The 18,282-nt window shown below is 43.6% G+C and overlaps 1 protein-coding gene across 1 annotated transcript in view; it reads right to left on the reverse strand.

Moving 5' to 3' along the window:
- Positions 1 to 18,034, reverse strand: part of JAK1 (Janus kinase 1) — a 49,955-nt gene extending 31,921 nt beyond the window's left edge. The window contains exons 1-7 of the mRNA XM_058538220.1: positions 17,969 to 18,034; positions 16,465 to 16,547; positions 13,911 to 14,109; positions 10,861 to 10,984; positions 6,695 to 6,848; positions 2,490 to 2,653; positions 154 to 496 (exon numbers count right to left, since the gene is read on the reverse strand). Coding sequence (XP_058394203.1) covers positions 154 to 496; positions 2,490 to 2,653; positions 6,695 to 6,848; positions 10,861 to 10,984; positions 13,911 to 14,109; positions 16,465 to 16,470 — 990 coding nt within the window. The 5' untranslated portion in view covers positions 16,471 to 16,547; positions 17,969 to 18,034. The remainder of the gene's footprint in view (positions 1 to 153; positions 497 to 2,489; positions 2,654 to 6,694; positions 6,849 to 10,860; positions 10,985 to 13,910; positions 14,110 to 16,464; positions 16,548 to 17,968) is intronic.
- Between the last annotated feature and the right edge of the window lie 248 nt (positions 18,035 to 18,282).

An 18,282-nucleotide genomic window follows, 5' to 3' on the forward strand; every position in this document is an offset into this window, starting at 1 on the left:
AATACAAGATGAATAATACATGGTCTCAAGCCTTTATTTAAACTCAGCCAACAGGGATGATGGACATGTGCACAGATCATTCCAAAGGGATAAACAGAAAAGACTGTGTGACACAGGATGTTCTGTTTCCATCAGCCACCTGTTGCCACTTACATTTGGTTTCTGCCTCCACTGGATTCCAAGATTGCCAGTCACCATCACTTCATAGTAGAGAATGTTTCCACTGTCATTCGGATGAAATCGATTCATCTCATTTTCTGATGAAATCAGCAACATGGAAGTCTCAAATATTTCAGCACCATAATGTTTTGTCAAAGTTTCCAAGGTAGCCAGGTATTTCACCTTCAGGTCGTGCGTGGACACGCTGCTGTCACAAATGGTCTTGTTGTTAAATTCCTTTAGGAAATCCTTGAAAACATTATTTATCCGCATCCTGGTGAGAAGGTTCCTCTGTCTGATGGACTTATTCAATGTTTCTGGAATATAGCGCTTGTAGCTAAAAGAAAGGAGGGAAATACATCTCTTTTTCATGTATGGGTCAGCAGAGAATAGTTTAAAAACAAACCTAAGTCCATAAATCTCCCTCCCATGGGTTGCCAAATGAGAAAGAAGGACCTACTCGCAGAGGGTCTTAGATGGAGTAAGGATGAGGATGATAATGATAAGGAGATGGAGGTGAATAGGGACTGAAAGAGGACAGCAAAGCACATGCTCCACGTATTTCACTGAAATGGGAATTCCTACAGGCATCATCACATTGTTTAGGCCACAAAGGCAGGAAGCAGAATCAACTTCTCTATGGTTTTTGCTCGCTAGCGTCACCGTTCCCGTGCACATTTGTGCTCACAGACACACTGTTGTTAGATTCAGCTTCAGTTAGAAAGTGGTCTGAAAGGTATCCAGAGTGATTGCAGATGCTTGGTGAGTTCTACTTGCATGTCTGCTTTATAATTTTTCTATAGAGATCACATATTGTTTTTATAAGAAATTGGAAAAACACGAAAGTTAATTAAACACAGGGGCCGGTCCAGTGGCGTAGTGGTTAAGTTTCCATGCTCCGCTTCGGCAGCCCAGGGTTCACGGGTTCAGATCCTGGGTGCAGACGTACACACTGTTGACCAAGCCATGCTGTAGCAGGCGTCCCACATATAAAGTAGAGGAAGATGGGCACAGATGTTAGCCCAGGACTAATCTTCCTCAGCAAAAAGAGGATTGGCAACAGATGTTAGCCCAGGGCTACTCTTCTTCAACAACAACAAAAAAAACCTAATTAAATACAAATGACAGTGTTTGCCATGTGAAAATGTCCCCAATATATTAAATGGATCAACAACTAAACTGAAAGATGATTACCCATCCAGGTGCCAGTAGAAGAGTACCTATGACCAACAGAAACTCAACAAACTGATGCACTGCTACAACAGGGGCCAGTTTGAATTAGAGTAAGAATACCCATGGAAGAAAGAACACTGGGGGCCCAACACATAGGGAGACACGTCTGCCTGTTACTCCCAGGCCCAACACGGCACCTGGCAAAGGGGAGTTCCTGCACAAACAGTTTCACAAAAGCAGAAAATTGTGAAGTCTGGAATTCATCCCCAGCAAATATCATCATTTTTTTTAGATTAATGTAATAGAGACAAAGATGAGAGGAGAGTTTTCATTTTTCACTTTAGCCTCATGAAAAAATAAAGAGGAGGTGCCCAGAGCAAAAGCCATAGGAAAAAGAGAAAGTAGCAGCACAGCCGTCTCATCAGGCCCTGCATCACCGAGAAGCAATCTGTGATCTGCTCCAAACTCTGGTCAAGGCAAGGAGACACAAGAAGGAAACTTACGAGAAGATGCATGCCACCTACCACAAACGATTCAGCTACAAACAGCTTCCTCTTCACAACGAGACTGTCCACATTTACAATAATCACAGTAGTTCATTGGTTAAAAACAAAAAAAGATTCTATTTCTTGGATGGGTGGAAATTACAGATTGAATATTCCCTCACAAAGACTTGACTGCAAATGATATTTTTAAGTAAATACAATTTTCTTAAGGAACAGCTGATCACCCTTCACATCAGAATTAACAGCTCTCTCGTGAACTCTAGTTCAGGCTGCGGTGGTAGTAGCCGCCTGTAGAGCTATACCGAGAAGACCTGAAGATGCGTCAAGCACAGAAGGAAAAAGCCCAGTAACAGACAGCAGTGCCCACCACAGGCAGAGAGGAAAGCGGCGGGGATGTGGGCCACGAACGTGATTGGCATCCCCAGCCCAGCACTTTCACCCTGGGACAAATTTCTGAGGTCATCAGCCAACATTCAAAATCAGGACATGATTATACTTGTGCTACCTTTTATAAATATTCTAGAAAAGATTCGGGCTTTGCAGAAAGCAGGGGTCAGCCAAAAGCTGGCAGTGGTTACACTGAGATGCATGAGAACACAAAAAATGAAAACTAACCCCACAATCAACTCTCCAGCCAGCAGGAAAGCTTACCTTATGTCCTTGGGAAGTTCTGGCAGCTGCATCTTCTTCATCATGGCATAGTGCGAGATGGCCAGGACGGCCATTCCCAGACACTCGTTCTCAATATCGTGCCCGTCCTGCTCAGTCTTGGGGTCTCGAATGGGAGCCAGGCATTTGACCAGATCATACTGTCCCTTTGGAGCAGAGAGGAGAAGAAATGAACCGCCACTTAAGTTTCAAGAGTCCACCCAAGTTTCTGATCTTGAGAAGGTTTCCCAAACAGGAAGGTGCCACCCAGAAAAGCAGTGGAGGAATGAGACTAAGGACATTTACAGTTTCTCTGGCATCAAAGCTCATTCTCATCAAAGTGGGCATGAAGGGGCTCAGGAGATGTTCTCTACAGGTTAATTCACTTATTTAACAAATATTTATTGAGTACTGCTCTGGTGAACAGCACGAACACACGGAGGCCTTCGTGGGACCTACCACGTTAAAGATGGTGAAAAGCAGTGTGTCCGAGGCGTGGACTGCTCCAGGGCAAGGGAAGATGACGGCTGGCCGGGGTTTCAGCAGTCTTTAATTTCACAAACACATATTGAGTTATCCTAGTCTAGGAAACTGGGTGTATAAAGTTCACAGGGCACCACACTCCATTCTGATATAGATTTAGAGAAAGAGGAAGGAACCCACATTCTACAGTGCATCATTACCACAGGTAAGTGCTGCTCAAGTTTCCAGTAATGAAATATATCCCGAAAACACCCTCCTCGCTGATGGAGGTGCAGAGCATTCCAAGAACCAATGAGGGCCTCAAAATTAAAACTAAACAGCAGTCCCCACCACCTGCCTTGTGCAGAGTGATAATGACAACGGCAACATTGGCTCCCCTTTACTAAACCCTAACCTCCGTGCTGGACACTGTGCTCGGCCACATTTCATCTTCACAACAGCCTGTGAGGCGGCTGCTGACATTACCATCTCTAACAGATGAGGACTCAAAGGCACCAAAAGGTTGAATAACTTCCTTCATTCATTTGGTAATTAGTGATTACTGAGACCCAGTTTTGGGCCAGATGTTATTCTAGGTGCCAGGGACACAGCAGTAAACCACACCACGTCCCTGACTCTCGGAGATTCCATTCTAAGAAGAAAGAAACAGACAGAAACTGCTAAGGTCAGGTAGTTAGGAAAAACAAAGTAAAGCTGCAAGAGCGAGCGCCCCAGCGAGTGGTGGGGTCGAGACTCAGACCCAGATGTGACTCAGGACTCTGGTTCTCCACCCCTGGGCTACAGCCGCACTCAGTCTTCACTGGCTGACGGAACGTGCAGAGAACTCGAAGGATGGTGGACGCGTCAGCGTTTCTCCAGCCTGAACAGAGGGAGCCACGCAGCCTGGCTGGTGCTCCTGCGCAAGTCAGACACTCACTTTCCCTGAAGGACCTTTGGTTCTGGAGGGAGGGTGCTCACTGCTGCACTTCCCCTGGACTTCTTGTGCCTCAGGTGAGAAAAGGACAGTGACCGCCTCCACAATCGACTGAGGACTCGGCCAGCAACGTGTGAAGAGCAGAACCAATTCTGAAGCTATTCTGCGTGGCTGTGATTTTCTGTAAACTCCACTGTACAACTACCTCGAGTACCTCATTCCTGAACTCTGAAAGGTCAGACTCCAAAGCAACACTTCTTCTTGAAGTATGGTGCACTTTCTTTACACTTCCTCCCAAAAAAGGTTAAAGGATAAATCTCAGATATGTATACACGAAACTGGGAGGCTGAATGCAGAAAGACCAATCTGAAAAGGGCCAGTTCCCTGTATTTTTTCAACACAGCACCTGCCCTGGGCTGTGCACTGTCTCACTTCTCCGTCATCTCTAAGGTCAGTCCTGAGGTCTGCACACAATGGGGATACTGTGCAATCGGTAACTACAGCTGTACAGCGGGATGTAGCTGTAACACAAAGTCACACGCGGGAAAGTATATCCTGCAGAATAAAAAGGACACACACACAAACACGTATGTATGAGGTTGTTCACAGTGATAGCATATAACAGTGATAGCCTATAACAGTGATAGCATAACAGGGAAAACTTGAGAAAAACCAAAAACGTCCACTCACGGGGATTAAATAAATGATGGCTTTTCCTCTGGATTCCAGTCTCATTCTCAACTTCCTACCTGAACTCTCCATTGTATGTAGCACAGCTATCTCCAAAAGAGAACTGATTCCCACCCCTTCTCCAACCTGTTGCTCCCATCTTCCTTATGTAAGCTTCCTTATGCTCCATTATCTATCCAACATTGCCCAGAACAGAAATCTCAAAATTATCTTTGATTCTTCAAATTCCCTGACCTTCCAGATTCAACCCATCAGCAAATAACATTAATTCTACCTCCAAAATTAATCCCAGATCCATCCATTTTTCTCCAACTCTACTGCCACTACCTAAGCCAAAGCAGCATTCTCTCTCACCTGGACCAATGCAGCAGCACCTTCTCAGCTGGTAAATCTGGAGTGTACTCTTGGCCTCAGCACAATCCACTTTCCATCTACCAACAAGAATCACCACTGACTCCAAACACAAATAAAACCAAACCCTCCAAATAGCTCCCCAATGCACTCAGGGTAAAAACATAACCGCTTAGAGCTTCTACAAGGCTCTACGTGATCTGCCCCAGTCTGCCTCACTGGTGTCATTTCTTCTCGCCCTCCTCTCCTCCAGCCACAATGACTCTCCCCTCAGCTCCTGCCTGCCTCAGGGCATTCCCACATTCTGTTCTCTCTCTATGAGATGTTTCAAGCACAGAGACTTTGCCCCAAGGCGACATTTGGCAATGTCGGGAAACATTTTTGATTGTCACAACTGGAGGGATGGTGCGATTGGCATCTAGTAAGTGGAGGTCAGGGGTGTGGGTAAATATCCTACAATGCACAGACCCTCACAACAATGAATTATCCAGCCCACGACGTCAGTACTGCTGCTCTTGAAAAACCTTGCTCTACACAGAAGAAATATTTCCCCACTTTTCCCTTAGAATCACAGACACCTTTTTGTTCTTCAAGATTCCATATAAATGTCACCTCCTTAGAGAGACCTTCTCTAATCACACTATAGTCATGCACCACATAACAACCACATAATGATGTTTCGGTCAACGATGGACCACATATACAACGGCAGTCCCGTAAGATCAGTACACACAGCCTAGGTGTGCAGTGGGCTGTGCCATCCAGGTTTGTGTATGTGCACTCTGTGATGTCTGCACAATGATGAAATCACCCAACGACGCTTTTCCCAGAACCTTTCCCCATTGGTAGGCGACGTGTGACTGTATTTAAATTAGGCCTCCCATTCAAACCTCTCTCCCCATATTCTCTATCACAAAAGCTTTTTCCTTCATAGTGCTTCTCACAATTTCTTACGGATTATCATTTTATTTGCTTGTTTTCTGTTTGTCCAACTTGATTACACATCTGATGCCTGCAGAGACCATGTCTGTCCTGTTCACCACAGTACCTGCAGCCCCTCAGCAGAGTACACAAAACTCAGGAAGGAGATGCTGAATAAATGAATTGTTATGAAGCCATTAAAACAACAAAGATCTATATTTTTAATTGACATTTGAAGGATCATCAACAGGATGAATAAAAAAGCAGTTTATAAAATGATATGAACAGTAAGATATTTTCAAGAACTACCTAGTACATAAGATTTATTTGCGTGGTAAAATCAGGAAGCACCTAAATGAAAATGGTAGTTATCTCAGGGTAATGAAACTTAGGTGACTCTAACTTCTCTTCTAGCTCTTTTCCAGTGTCTCATCTTTCTAGCCCACTGCTGTGACTCGGAGTGGCCACCTCCTTCCTCCCCAAGCATTATTCTGACCACTGAGAAGCAGCACCTTCATTAGCCCATTGAACTCTACTTTTCCTCCCTCAGTTTCCCTCTGCTTTCTGCACGGGTGGCACTGTGGATGAGAAGGAAGATGGTAGGAGGTGGCAGAAAAAGAAAGAAATCAGGAGGAAGTAAAGCCTAGACAACCCACAAGTGGGATAATCAGCCCCTTGGGATGCTGAACTGCCTTCCCCTCCTCACTTGGGGCGAGTCCGGGGGTGGCAAGAACTGCCCACAGAACAGGCCATAAAGCATCTCAGCTACCAACAAGTTCAGCTGCACCACGGAATCTGAACCCTACAATGCCTCACCCACTCCAGGTTCTCCTGGGCCCAAACTCCCTACCTGAGCAAACAGATACTCCAATGAGCTGGCATCAAGGAGAGGGGTTGCATCTGGAACTTTCTTTTTCTCGTAGCCATTTTTCTGCTTCTTTGGAGAATGTCGCCATACCGACTGCTCATTATCATTGGTCCCATGCCAGTTGGTGAAATAGAACCTGGAAGGCAGGAACATGAATGTCAACTGTGGGAAAGGGGACCCTGGAAGGCGTGGGAGAGATGTCTTGGTCCTACCCAGTCTGATCAGTGCCAGAGGCCAAATTTCCCTGAGAAGCAAGCAGACAGCAGAGCCCTCATCTGTGCAGCACTCACTGTTTGTAGGTCCTTCCTGTTCATTCTTACAAGCACTCTAGGAAGAGTGTCCTGTCAGAACCTCGTCTGTGACTCAGGGAGATAAGATAACCTCTTTAAGATCAGAAAGACAGCTCCTCTGACTTTTCACCACGTCTTCCGAAATAGGAAAAGACTGCTGACAGAACCAGATGCTGGCCCAGCAATGCCCTTTACTGTGAATAATGCCATCTTGCCTTGAATCCCAGACCTATTTTATTCAGTTTAACATTTCTGAAATCTAGTTTCATCATATAGTTAAGATGAACAGTCAATATGCCAGTGTTTCCCATTTCCCAGATTGCTGTGATTAAATTGATAGTTTATCTTACAATGAACAGAGTTTTAAAATAGAATACACGAATCTACTACAAGTATCAGTTGCAGTGTTGTGAATTAAATTAGTAAGCACTTTATATATATTATGCTATTTAATGCTTACAGTAACTGTACAAGGTAGGTTTCATTGTTTCTAGAGGAGGAAAACTGAGGTTCCAAGAGGTGAGGTGACCTAAGACTGTTCTCTTAACAAGCCTGTCCTCTTAACTACCACTTTCCTCTGCCACCTGTAAGACAAACACAATGAGTTCTGGAATGTGTGAAAGTGACTGAGCCAAGGTGATCTGGGCTATCTCTAGGCTACAGATTCAGCTGGTGCCTGGGTCTCTCTCCTTGACACGCCCATGTGCTGATGAAAAACAACCATGGCACGGAGAAGCAACAAAATTTCCTCCCAAAAAAGAGCTGCCATTAAATTCAGACATCTGTCACTGAGCCGTATTGGCAGGGCCTAGGAGATGCCAGGCCCTGTGCCAGGCTCTGGGATGCAAAGGGTCCTCAGGCACAGTCCCTGCCTGCTGTGAGTTCCCTGTCTACAGGGCAATCAGTTAAACTCAGCAACGACACCCAAGTAACATACTAAGAGTATGCGCTTACCATGCTCCAGGCACTCCACATACAAAGGTTCAAAGCAGGGCTCTGACACAAGGGTATGCAGGGCAGGTAAACGCTGTTTGACAGTGGAGGAAGATGGTGATAAGAGAAAGAGAACGATATACAATATGGAAGGTTACCCGGGACAAGGGGGAAAAGGATCTCGAGGACTGAGGAGGTTGTCAGAAAGAGAAGCAGTGAAGACAAATTTGCCCTGAACCAGTGCCAGCCATGGCCTCTCCTTCCACATCCCACTGAGCCTCTATGATAAAGAGTCCTTGGACCTGGTAGAGCAAAAAACCCAACACACCCACTTTCGGCAGAACACAATCTTCACTCAGGTGTGAACAAGGATATGCTTCAAGGCTGCTATTTGAGCCCTGCGGGACCAGCTCTGGCTGGGAAGCCCTTTGGCAAGACGTTCAGACAGGATAAGGCCGAGGAGATTGAACATGATGTTCACCTTCTCCACAACAGGAAAGGCTGAAGGGAGCCTAAAGCATGGCTGGAGCTCTAGAAATTGCCTATAGTCAAGGCTGACAGCTTTCTATTTAATAAGACAATTAAACAAACTCTTTACATCAGCGACTACCAAAATCAACATCTTCCTAATCGCTAACAAGACAAAACTAGAAGGTACATTGAAGACAAATTCTACATTCCTATTTAAAATTTATTATTGAAGTGTTCATAAAACTTGGGCCACACACAAATTTCTGATATTATAACATGCCAATGGAAAAAAAATAAAGAATGACATAAATAAAGGTAGTATGATGGTTGCCTAGATTCCTTTTCAGAATGATGTAGAAGAATAATGCAGGAAGGAAGGAGGGAGGGAGGGACAGATGAACAGACGACAGACCTATCAATGAGAGAGATGCCTTCCTTGCAAGTTTTTGAGAAAATTATTGTACAAGATGACTGCATATTCTAAGTTTATGCACAGATACTGCACACAATGAATTCTCCTTAGGTTTCTATAGAGCTTTACTATCGGATAGTGAAATGCATGTGGATGAAAAAGAAAATACTTTCTTTCTTAAAAAGGAATAAAGAGTATGCTTGTCTTATATTAAGATATCTCATGAAACAAAAAGTATCAAAATCATTATCTAAACAGAAAACTTAATTAAAGTATAAGAGTATTTCCCAAAATAGAGCTGGGATTCCACTGAAATAGTCACCAACACTTCTTTTCATATGACACCTTCTTTAGTGGTGAGACAACGAGCTTTCAAAACGTTTGTAGTTTGCTGTAATGCAAATGTTTAGCCGAGGGTGGGCTCTTTCTTGCCAAGTTCAAAGAGCCTGTGGTAAGAAAGCCACATCCTGTTGCAGCACGCTGTCAGGTACAAAGTCAAGGTGCCAAAAGGAAGCAGCCATGCACTTCCTGGCAGCTCACAGGAGCGGGGAGCAGGCAGAGATAGCTCTGAACAGTGAGGCACTCACACGACCAACAAAGACCAAGGCCTCAGAGAGGATTCTGGTGCTAACAAGACAACTTGATAGGTACGTGACTTGGGGTAATGCACTTCTCTTTTTTGGACATCAGTTTCCCCCTAACAAGTTGGAAGAGCTGAATTAGGCAAATTCAGGTCTCTTCCAAGTCCTAAATTTTACCATTCTGAGCCAAGTGGAGAAACCTAGAGGGAAAGAACTAGAACTCACTGACATGCCCGCTTCCTAGACTGCAAGCTGCAAATACACGTCTCAATGCTGGATCACACAGCCAACCCCCGGCCACAGAAAGCAAGATTACACTGCGAAAAATAAATCCAAATACAGTCAGAAGGTGCAGCTGGGTGGGGTGAACGCTTCCCTATAGCTGGGGCCTGAATCTCACACGGCACACACCTCTCCTCTGAAGGGGAGAACGTGGGTGAGCACAGAAAGAAGAGAAAAAGTCAGCCCTCAGCTGATTATCAAAGAAAGGAGATCTGGTTCAGCTTCTGCTGAGAAAAACATCTAGGCCATTCTGGATTGGTAACAACTCTACCGATTTCCAAAAGGAAACAGTAGGCAAGACACTGTGGAGAGCATCTGAGACCCCTGAGAGATTTCCAGCATGTCCCTGCGTTCCATTAGCACCTCAGCTAACCCGCTGTTTAATCACTTCTACGTAAGTTAAGATCCTTTTCAAAGAACTATATTTATAAGCTCCTTTGATAAACAAACACACTAACTTGTGCTTAACTAGTGTCTAACAAACATGCTTACAAACTCAAAAGACGACGGCTACAAAGTACTATCTATACCATCCTGAGAGACTGTGTGACATTTAACCAAGTCTACAATATGGGAGAAAAGACACATACTCATCATAAGAAAAATTAGAGCCTCACTAGACAAAAACCCTCAGAGAGTGAATGAAAACATCCACCCCTTGAGAGCAAGACCAACCCAGAATTTCGAGGCTACCACTTCAGGCAGTGTTTCCCACACTCTTTAGCTGCAACTTTTAGTCAGAAATACATTTTATTACATCATGACCTAGTATATACAGATACATAACTCAAACAAAAGCTTTAAAAAACAATATTCTTAGGATATGTACATATGCTGATATTATCCATTCTTGCCTTATTTAAAAGATATATTTCTTATTTAAAAAATTCTGGTCACAACCTCCTAAATTAAATTCATAACCATGATTCACTGTTCGAAAAACTCTGCCAAAGAATACTAATTCTATTCGCAATACCCTTTGCATCATAACGATTTCTTTTCTAAAATGTGGCAGAGGAAGATATCAAACTCATCTTTCAAATACTGAAGAAGTCCTCTCTCATATCAGCAAATACAAAACCTACAAATTATAAAAATGACTACGATACTTCTTGGTAAGTGACTCAGGGCTCCAGCTAACCACCCTCCGTGCGTGAGGAAGCTGGGCGGGCACCGCACCTCATCCGGTAGTGGAGCCGGAGACACGTCTTGTCATCCACGGTGATGGTGCGATTGGGAGCATACCAGAGCTTGGTGTTCTCATGATACAGGGCAAAGAGGTTGTGACACAGAGGAGAGATACCTGGGGAAAAGGAGAGAACACATCAGAAAACTAACGATACATACATTTGGCTGTCTGTTTCCAAAGCATGACATAAGCAAAGACATGGAATTCTCTCACCCAAACAGAATCTAGGTCACATGAGTATCTCTTAGGGCAAATACAACTTCCAACCATGTTTAATCAGGCAGTTTTAATCATAATAATTAAGAACTATGGCTCCCCAGAATATATACTATAGTTGCTGGCAAACCAGATGAAAACCATTTTTAAAAAGTCTAATGATATTTCTCATTACGACGTCTATAATAGTCTTACCAAACCCTGCTTGAAAGAAAAAAGGCCATCTGAGAGGTTCCTAGATCCCACCTGATGTGCACCTTGCTAATCACAGTCAGAAACATCCCTGGAGTCTGGGAAATCCCCAATCTGTCTCCTACAGGAAATGTTTAAACAATTCTAAGACACTGTGACTATACGTTAAACACACAAAGAAGTTCCTGGCAGTAGTGCATGAAATTGTGTTAGAATAAATAACCAAAGTGATTTTTGTCTGTGACTAAAATCTATTATCATTAATAATAAATACACTTCAGTACTCTGTATAGTTATCATAAATATTTCTTATTACTAGCCAACTAACAAGAAGATATATGCTTAACAAAGGTGGTCCAAGAGTGCTCCCTTGCTCCCCCACCCCACCAACTGCCTCCTCCGATACAAGAATGATCAAAAAGATAAGGGAGAGTATGAACCAGGAAAGCACCTTTCCACTCACTTCTGAGCCCATGATTAAAATTACACAGACCTGTAATCTAAACACAGGGGGAGTGGGAGGAAAATGATGGCAAATAATCAATTATCACTGATATTTTCACATGCAGTCAGGTCTCAAACTAAGATACAGTGAACTTAACCAAAAAACACAAGACAATGTGTTTCTCAAATCAGACACCTGAAAGGAGACCGACACTGACGGGGCCCTCACCAGCCCATCTACCGAGGCAGGGCCTCTCTCCAACGCACACGGAGTTACGAAGTCACAAACGCCTGGGCATCTTGATACCTCTGCTGAACGCCTCCATTCCTGCCTCTCAAGATACCTGGGAGTTAGCCTTCAATGACACTCTGTATTCGTGTATTTTTAAAATTAATAAATTTTTGCAAGGTTCCCTAGTGGGTTACAAAAGACATCACTCATTCTCTACAGACTGGGCTTAGAAACTGATGCCCCAAACTGACTGCCCCTGAGCCCAGAGTCACAAGAGATGCAGTGGCTGTATCTGTCTTCAGACTCACAGGCTCTCCCCTCTCACCTCCTTTAGCAGCAGTTCCGTAACCTCTCATTAACTGTAGCCCAACAGTTCTGCACAAGTCATCCTTGTTAACAAACTGAGGTTTATACCTCCCATGCTGATGGCAAGAAGCTTGGCTAAGAAAACAAACGCTATAAACCAAAATCCTTTTTTCCTTTTTTTTTTTTCTCTCCCTAAAGCCCCAGTAGATAGTTGTACATCCTTTTACTTGCTCTATGTGGGACGCTGCCTTAGCATGGCTTGATGAGCGGTGCGTAGGTCCACGCCCAGGATCCGAACCAGCGAGCCCGGGGCTGCAGAAGCAGAGCTCGTGAACATAACTGCTACACCACTGGGCCGGCCCTCTAGTTACAAATACTTTTAAAGCTGATGTCTAAAGCTGGTTCCTTATATACTTTGCTATCTAGTCAAAGTAACTTTAAATATTAATGCGTTTCCCCCTAATAATCTATAGGTCAGACAATTTTACCTAGTGTTACGTTGAGTCAGCAGGGTCTACGACTCTCCCCCCTATAGCACCAACCTCTCTCCTTTTACTAGAACTCGGGTATTTAAAGCATTTTAGGGAGAAAGATACATATCAGAAAGAAAGTGGGTTTTCTAGACAAGCTGTATTACAAACAAGGTAGGTGATTCTTGAAATAACCATACTACCCCCACAGAGCTGTTCTAAGGGCTAAAGATGATATAAACAAAACACAAAGCATGGGTCAGACAGTCTGCCATCATAGCTAGTTACTCCATCATCATAAAATGAGTTGATTTTTTTTAAAACAGCTTCATTGAGATGTAATTTACATACTATAAAGTCTACCCGTTTTAAGTGTACAATTCAATGAATTTTAGTATATTCACAGAGTTGTTCAACCATCACCATGACCTGGGTGGATTAGATCTTTAAGTTATGATTTAACTTGATTAACTTCACTTGTCATTTAAAAGTAGGTAGGCAAAAACTGCCAAGTTTAAAGGGTAACAAAGAGGCTTTATTTTGTTAGTTTGGTTTCCCACCTTCTGAGGGCAACAGGCTAACTTTAGTAAGGTAAGCCTCACTTTCAAAAAAAATGGATTGTGTTGCTCACTGCCTCAGGCCTTTTCACGATTTAGCAATCTGACCAAGCCACAAAGCGACACTCAACTTCTCACCTCAACTGAGCATCACACGGGCAATCAGGGTTGGGGTGAGGGGGTGAGGGGTGGGGGCTTGGCACAAGTCACAGCAGCAGCAGGATGGATCACCCTTTTCAGAAGTTTTGAATACTGAGCAGTACCACTTCTTGGGCCTGTAGCCTTGTGCTAGGTGCTTTACTCTCTCAGCGCTGACACCAGTCCAGTGTCACAGGTGTGGGGGATAAACACTGAGCCTCCACAGAAGGCCTGCACCATTCCCTGGTATCCCACAGCTCATTCGGGCCAGAGCAGGAACAAGCCACTTTTCGAGGAAGAAAGGGAAAAGTGAACCTCTCAGAATTAAAATCACTGGCCCAAGGTCAGGTGTAAGTAGTGGCAGAAGCGGGGCAGAACCCCTGACTCCCAGAGCCCACGCCTCTTTCCACTCAGCAGAGCTCCCAGGGGCAGAGACACAGGATCTGCTTCCGGGATGATGGGCCTGGGCAGCTGCCAGTACTCACAGCATTCCTGCGCGGCCCTGATGCACAGCTCCTCGGCCGTGTACTCTCCGCGGCCCAGCCGGAGGGGCTCCCTATCCGACAGATAGAAGAGCACCTCCAGCCCTGGCTCGGGGGCCTCCAGGTTCACCTCGGTCTTCTTGGAGCTCCTCATTTTAGCACAGAAAGCCATGGCATTGCAGTCCTCTTTTATATTTAGATACTGTAGCGGAAGGAAAACGAGACCATGTGGTCATTCCATGTACTAAAAGTTCAAGTGGTCAAAGCAAGTATTACGAAGGGTAAGCAAGCAAAAATATGTTATTGATAAGTACCTCTCCCTGCCCTTCCCTCCCTGAAAATCAAATGCATCAGAGCTTACAAGAGGCGAAACTATGGAAAACAATTATGCATTCTAATTAATTAATTATGGCCAGACCATATTCTCAAAAATCAGAATAATTTTCAACATGGCCTAAATTTATTTTCTCTATTTGCACACAAGTTGTAGTTGAAAAATGTGGCTCATTCTAGAACCGCTGATGTTACCATTACTAATACTGCTGCTACCTGTACTGGAATCATTTAACCTCTGAATAGACTATGGCACGAATCACACTGTCTTTTAATTTTACATCTCTCTCCCACTAAACTGCAAACTCAGTGAGGGTATCAACCATGTCTTATCTATCTTCTGCCCCCAGAGCCTCGCCTGGGGCCGGCGCTGAGACAGCCCGTTCATGTTCCTACGCCACATGGAAGGGTCTGAAAATTAATGGAGGGAGCCAGCTTCCCATCACCCTGCAGACAGGCAGGAGGATGGGCAGCACTCTGTGGCAGCAGAATGAGGGCAGCAAGCCTTGCTTTGAAACGGTCAGAAACCACTGGTTAGAAGCTTGCAAGTAAGTCATTCCTGTGAGCTCCCTCAAAAGGGAGGGCAATTAGGATCAAGGAGATCCCCTCAGCAGCTCAGCCTCGGGCAAGGCTGGAAAGGAGGGGGGACAAGGGCAAGCCCTACACGTTCCTTCTTCCCTTTACCCCAACACCGATGGCCTACAAACTCATTTTGCTGACCCCAGGTTCCTACTTTCTTCCTGCCAAGCCAACCTTCACTTAGCCCCCAAAGTAATGTCTCCATAACACATATCAGATCCTCCAAAGGCTCCTCATTAATGTGCAGACCAATCTCAAACTCCTAATAGACGCCTCCACCACCTGGCCAGCTAGCCTCACGAGCCTCATCTTCCATCACTGCCAGCCTCTTACTTCATGCTTGAAATCCACAAAGGTGCCCTCTGCTTGTTCAGGAATACCTTTCCACCTCATCCCTTTCACGGCACACTTCAATTTCCTTTAGAAATCAGCTCAGACATCACCTCCTCCAGGAAGCCGCCTCTGAACCTCCATCCCATCCCCTAAGTCAGATGCCCTCTCGCAAACTTGGCACACTGCACTAACCACTCTGACTTATGACTGTCTTACTCACGGCTCTGTCTGTCTCTCTCACTCCCATGTGCCATGAGTTCCTTGAGGAAAAAGACTGCATCATCCATCTTTGTATCCCCGGGATCTAGCACAGAGCCTTACATATAATGGGTGCCTGCAGAATGACCCAAGGAAGCTCCTCAAAACAAGACAAGTCAGGTAGAGTGGATAGCAGGCCCAGTTCTCGTCACCAAATTCATGTGCTTGGTCTATTAGCTGCCTGATGAGGTGAGATACAGGAGAGACATGAAGCAGATACATCTGAATGCTACAAACTGAGAGGCATTCAATTTTACTCCTTTAATCTCCAAAATAAATCTGAAAACTGGAATCTTCCAGAAACCAGTCTGAAAGACTAAGCTCATAGCTTCCCTTGAGTTTCAGACTGACTGTCAAGCAAGGCAGTTTTAACACGCAGCACCGAGCCCCCAATTCCACTGCACAAGGAAAAACAGAGACGGAAAACAGAGAAGTTAAAGTCTGCTTCATAATGTAAGACAAGCCTTTGTCCTTGAGATTTTATGCAGACATAGCAGAGGAGGAATTCAAAGACGGTGTTACACCCTTTCACTCTAAGGAAATCATCAGGCAAGTATACATAATTTAAATTAGAGAAAAAAAAACTGAAAAGGTACAACAGGAGAGGACTCACTAAACAAAATAAGGCATATCAACATAAAGAATACTATGCAGCTATGAAGAAGGATACCCTAAGGCTATGTGAACCAATGCTGAAAGATGTACATGACTTACTGCAAAGTGAAAAGAAGCATAAGATGTATATTAGATCCTTTTGGTTATGCATATGTATAATCTGGAAAAATATACCACAAATTGCTAATGGTGGCAAATATCTAGAAGGGATTATAAGGGAACTTTAACTTCTACTTTGTACTTCCTATAATTTTGTACTCTTGGGATTTTTTTTTAAACCAGTACATTCAACATTTGGAATGAACAACAATTAAAATACCCATCTTTAAAAATTAAAAGATAGAGTACAGATAGCCGTACAGGTTTAAGATCAGTTTCATTACTGTTTTTAAAAGGTATTTCCTTTGTGTCTTTTTAAAAAATCTGCAAATAGACCTACCTGCATTTATTCGGCTGTCCGATGTCCCCCAAAAAGCAGACTGGATTTTCTTCTCTTCTTTCCAAAGCCCGTTGAGAGCTGAGCTAAAGACAAAGATAAATAAATAAACCAGCTGCAAAGGTAATTGCATCAGAAAATAAGTGGACACTTTCATTAACGAAGCAGCCCAAACCATAAGCAGGCAGGAAAAAGCATTTGGGATGAAGAAGGAAAAAAAACAAAAAACATTGATGAGGACACTGAGAAGACAGAAAGGCAGCTTAGGGTGTAAAAATAAACATCAAAGGACATGATTTTCATTGCTTCGAGAACGGAAGCCAGGACTTTTGCCTCCTGGCAGAGAGTGACCTGCACAGCGTAAGAACCGTGCACCTCTTCACCAACAACCTCTTCCTGAGGCTGTGAACAATAGTTTAGGACGCCCAAAGATGTGCACTTCTATTTCCCATTTCCATTTCCTCTAGAATTACCCTCCTCCCCACCCAGTCTGTCCCTGGCCTCATTTTGATGGTGAAACAACATATGGTCCGGGGAAAAGGGAGGGCCCAGGAACAAATCTAACAAATAGCGCTTTCAGTTCACCAAATATCTTTTGAGCCATTCTTATTTGAAAACTTAAGTAGCAAATAAAGCTCCCTCCCAACACCCCAACCTCACCTCAATGTCTATTTATACTGAATAAGAATAACAGCTTGGTTCTGCAGACTTAAAGTACCTGGTCTCATCCTCACCACCACCCACACCCACACCCACAGCTCTGTATTGTTTTAACAACTTTCCTTGTTGCTTTTCACAAATTCTAACAGCAGAATCAAATTATTTTTGTAAATAAGGAGCAACCACCCTTAGTGATTTGAAAGTGGTTTCCAAGTTAACATAGACAGTCATGACAGTTTTCTGTCAGTCATTCAACACATTTTATCCGACTCCAGCTTTATTTAGGAAGAGCACAGGCCCAGGTATTCCACGGCAGCCTAGCCTCGGAGGGAAGTGGGGAGTCATGGGGTTGCTCTGAGCCTCATAAGATTTGAGGATCAGACTAAAATCACTAAGATTCTTGTAGAACTAGAATTCTAAGAAAACCTGCAATCAAAGAGAGTTTGGTTTTCCCATTATTATTTCTCTACTGCAAGCAACACTATATTGAAATCACATTGTACCTGATTTTCACTCTGACCTCCAGTATTACCAAGACAAGAAAATGGCATCAATTTGTGATGCTTAGCCTAGAGATTTCTCTTTGAGAAAACAAGATCAGCTACAGAATTTCTAAACAATATGCATTTACTATGATGTTTTTGTATGCTGATTCAATAACAACAAAACTCTATTCTCAAAAAACCGACATTCTAATGATAAAAATTTAAAAACATCCACATAGCACTGGACTGCTGATCGACTTCACATGAAATCACAAGTGCTTTTTGGTGCTACAGCATTTATGGAATGGCTTCATTCAAATAACATTTCTTTCCAAATAAACCAAACAATATGTTCCACCTACTTGTTTTTAGAACAGGTAGTAAAAAAGCAGGATCAGTTTATAGATACTTTGGATAATGCCAAGAAATCACTTCAAATTTCATGCTACAAGACACAAAAAGGAAATCTTTAATGCTGGAAAAACTGACCAGCAGGAACCATACAATACCCTGTAAAAACAACGTGATTCATGGGGTTCTAGTCCCACCTCAAATGAATACAAAGCAGCTCAGAATATGGGAAGGAGAAAAGCAAGTAATCAAAAACTTCCTGATGAAGCAGTGAATTCTTTCCCCCTACTTTACTTAGAAGTTGTCAAGGATCTGAAAGAAAATG

The sequence above is a fragment of the Diceros bicornis genome, chromosome 4 (genome assembly GCF_020826845.1).
Source record: "Diceros bicornis minor isolate mBicDic1 chromosome 4, mDicBic1.mat.cur, whole genome shotgun sequence".
NCBI classification, from domain to species: Eukaryota; Metazoa; Chordata; class Mammalia; order Perissodactyla; family Rhinocerotidae; genus Diceros; species Diceros bicornis.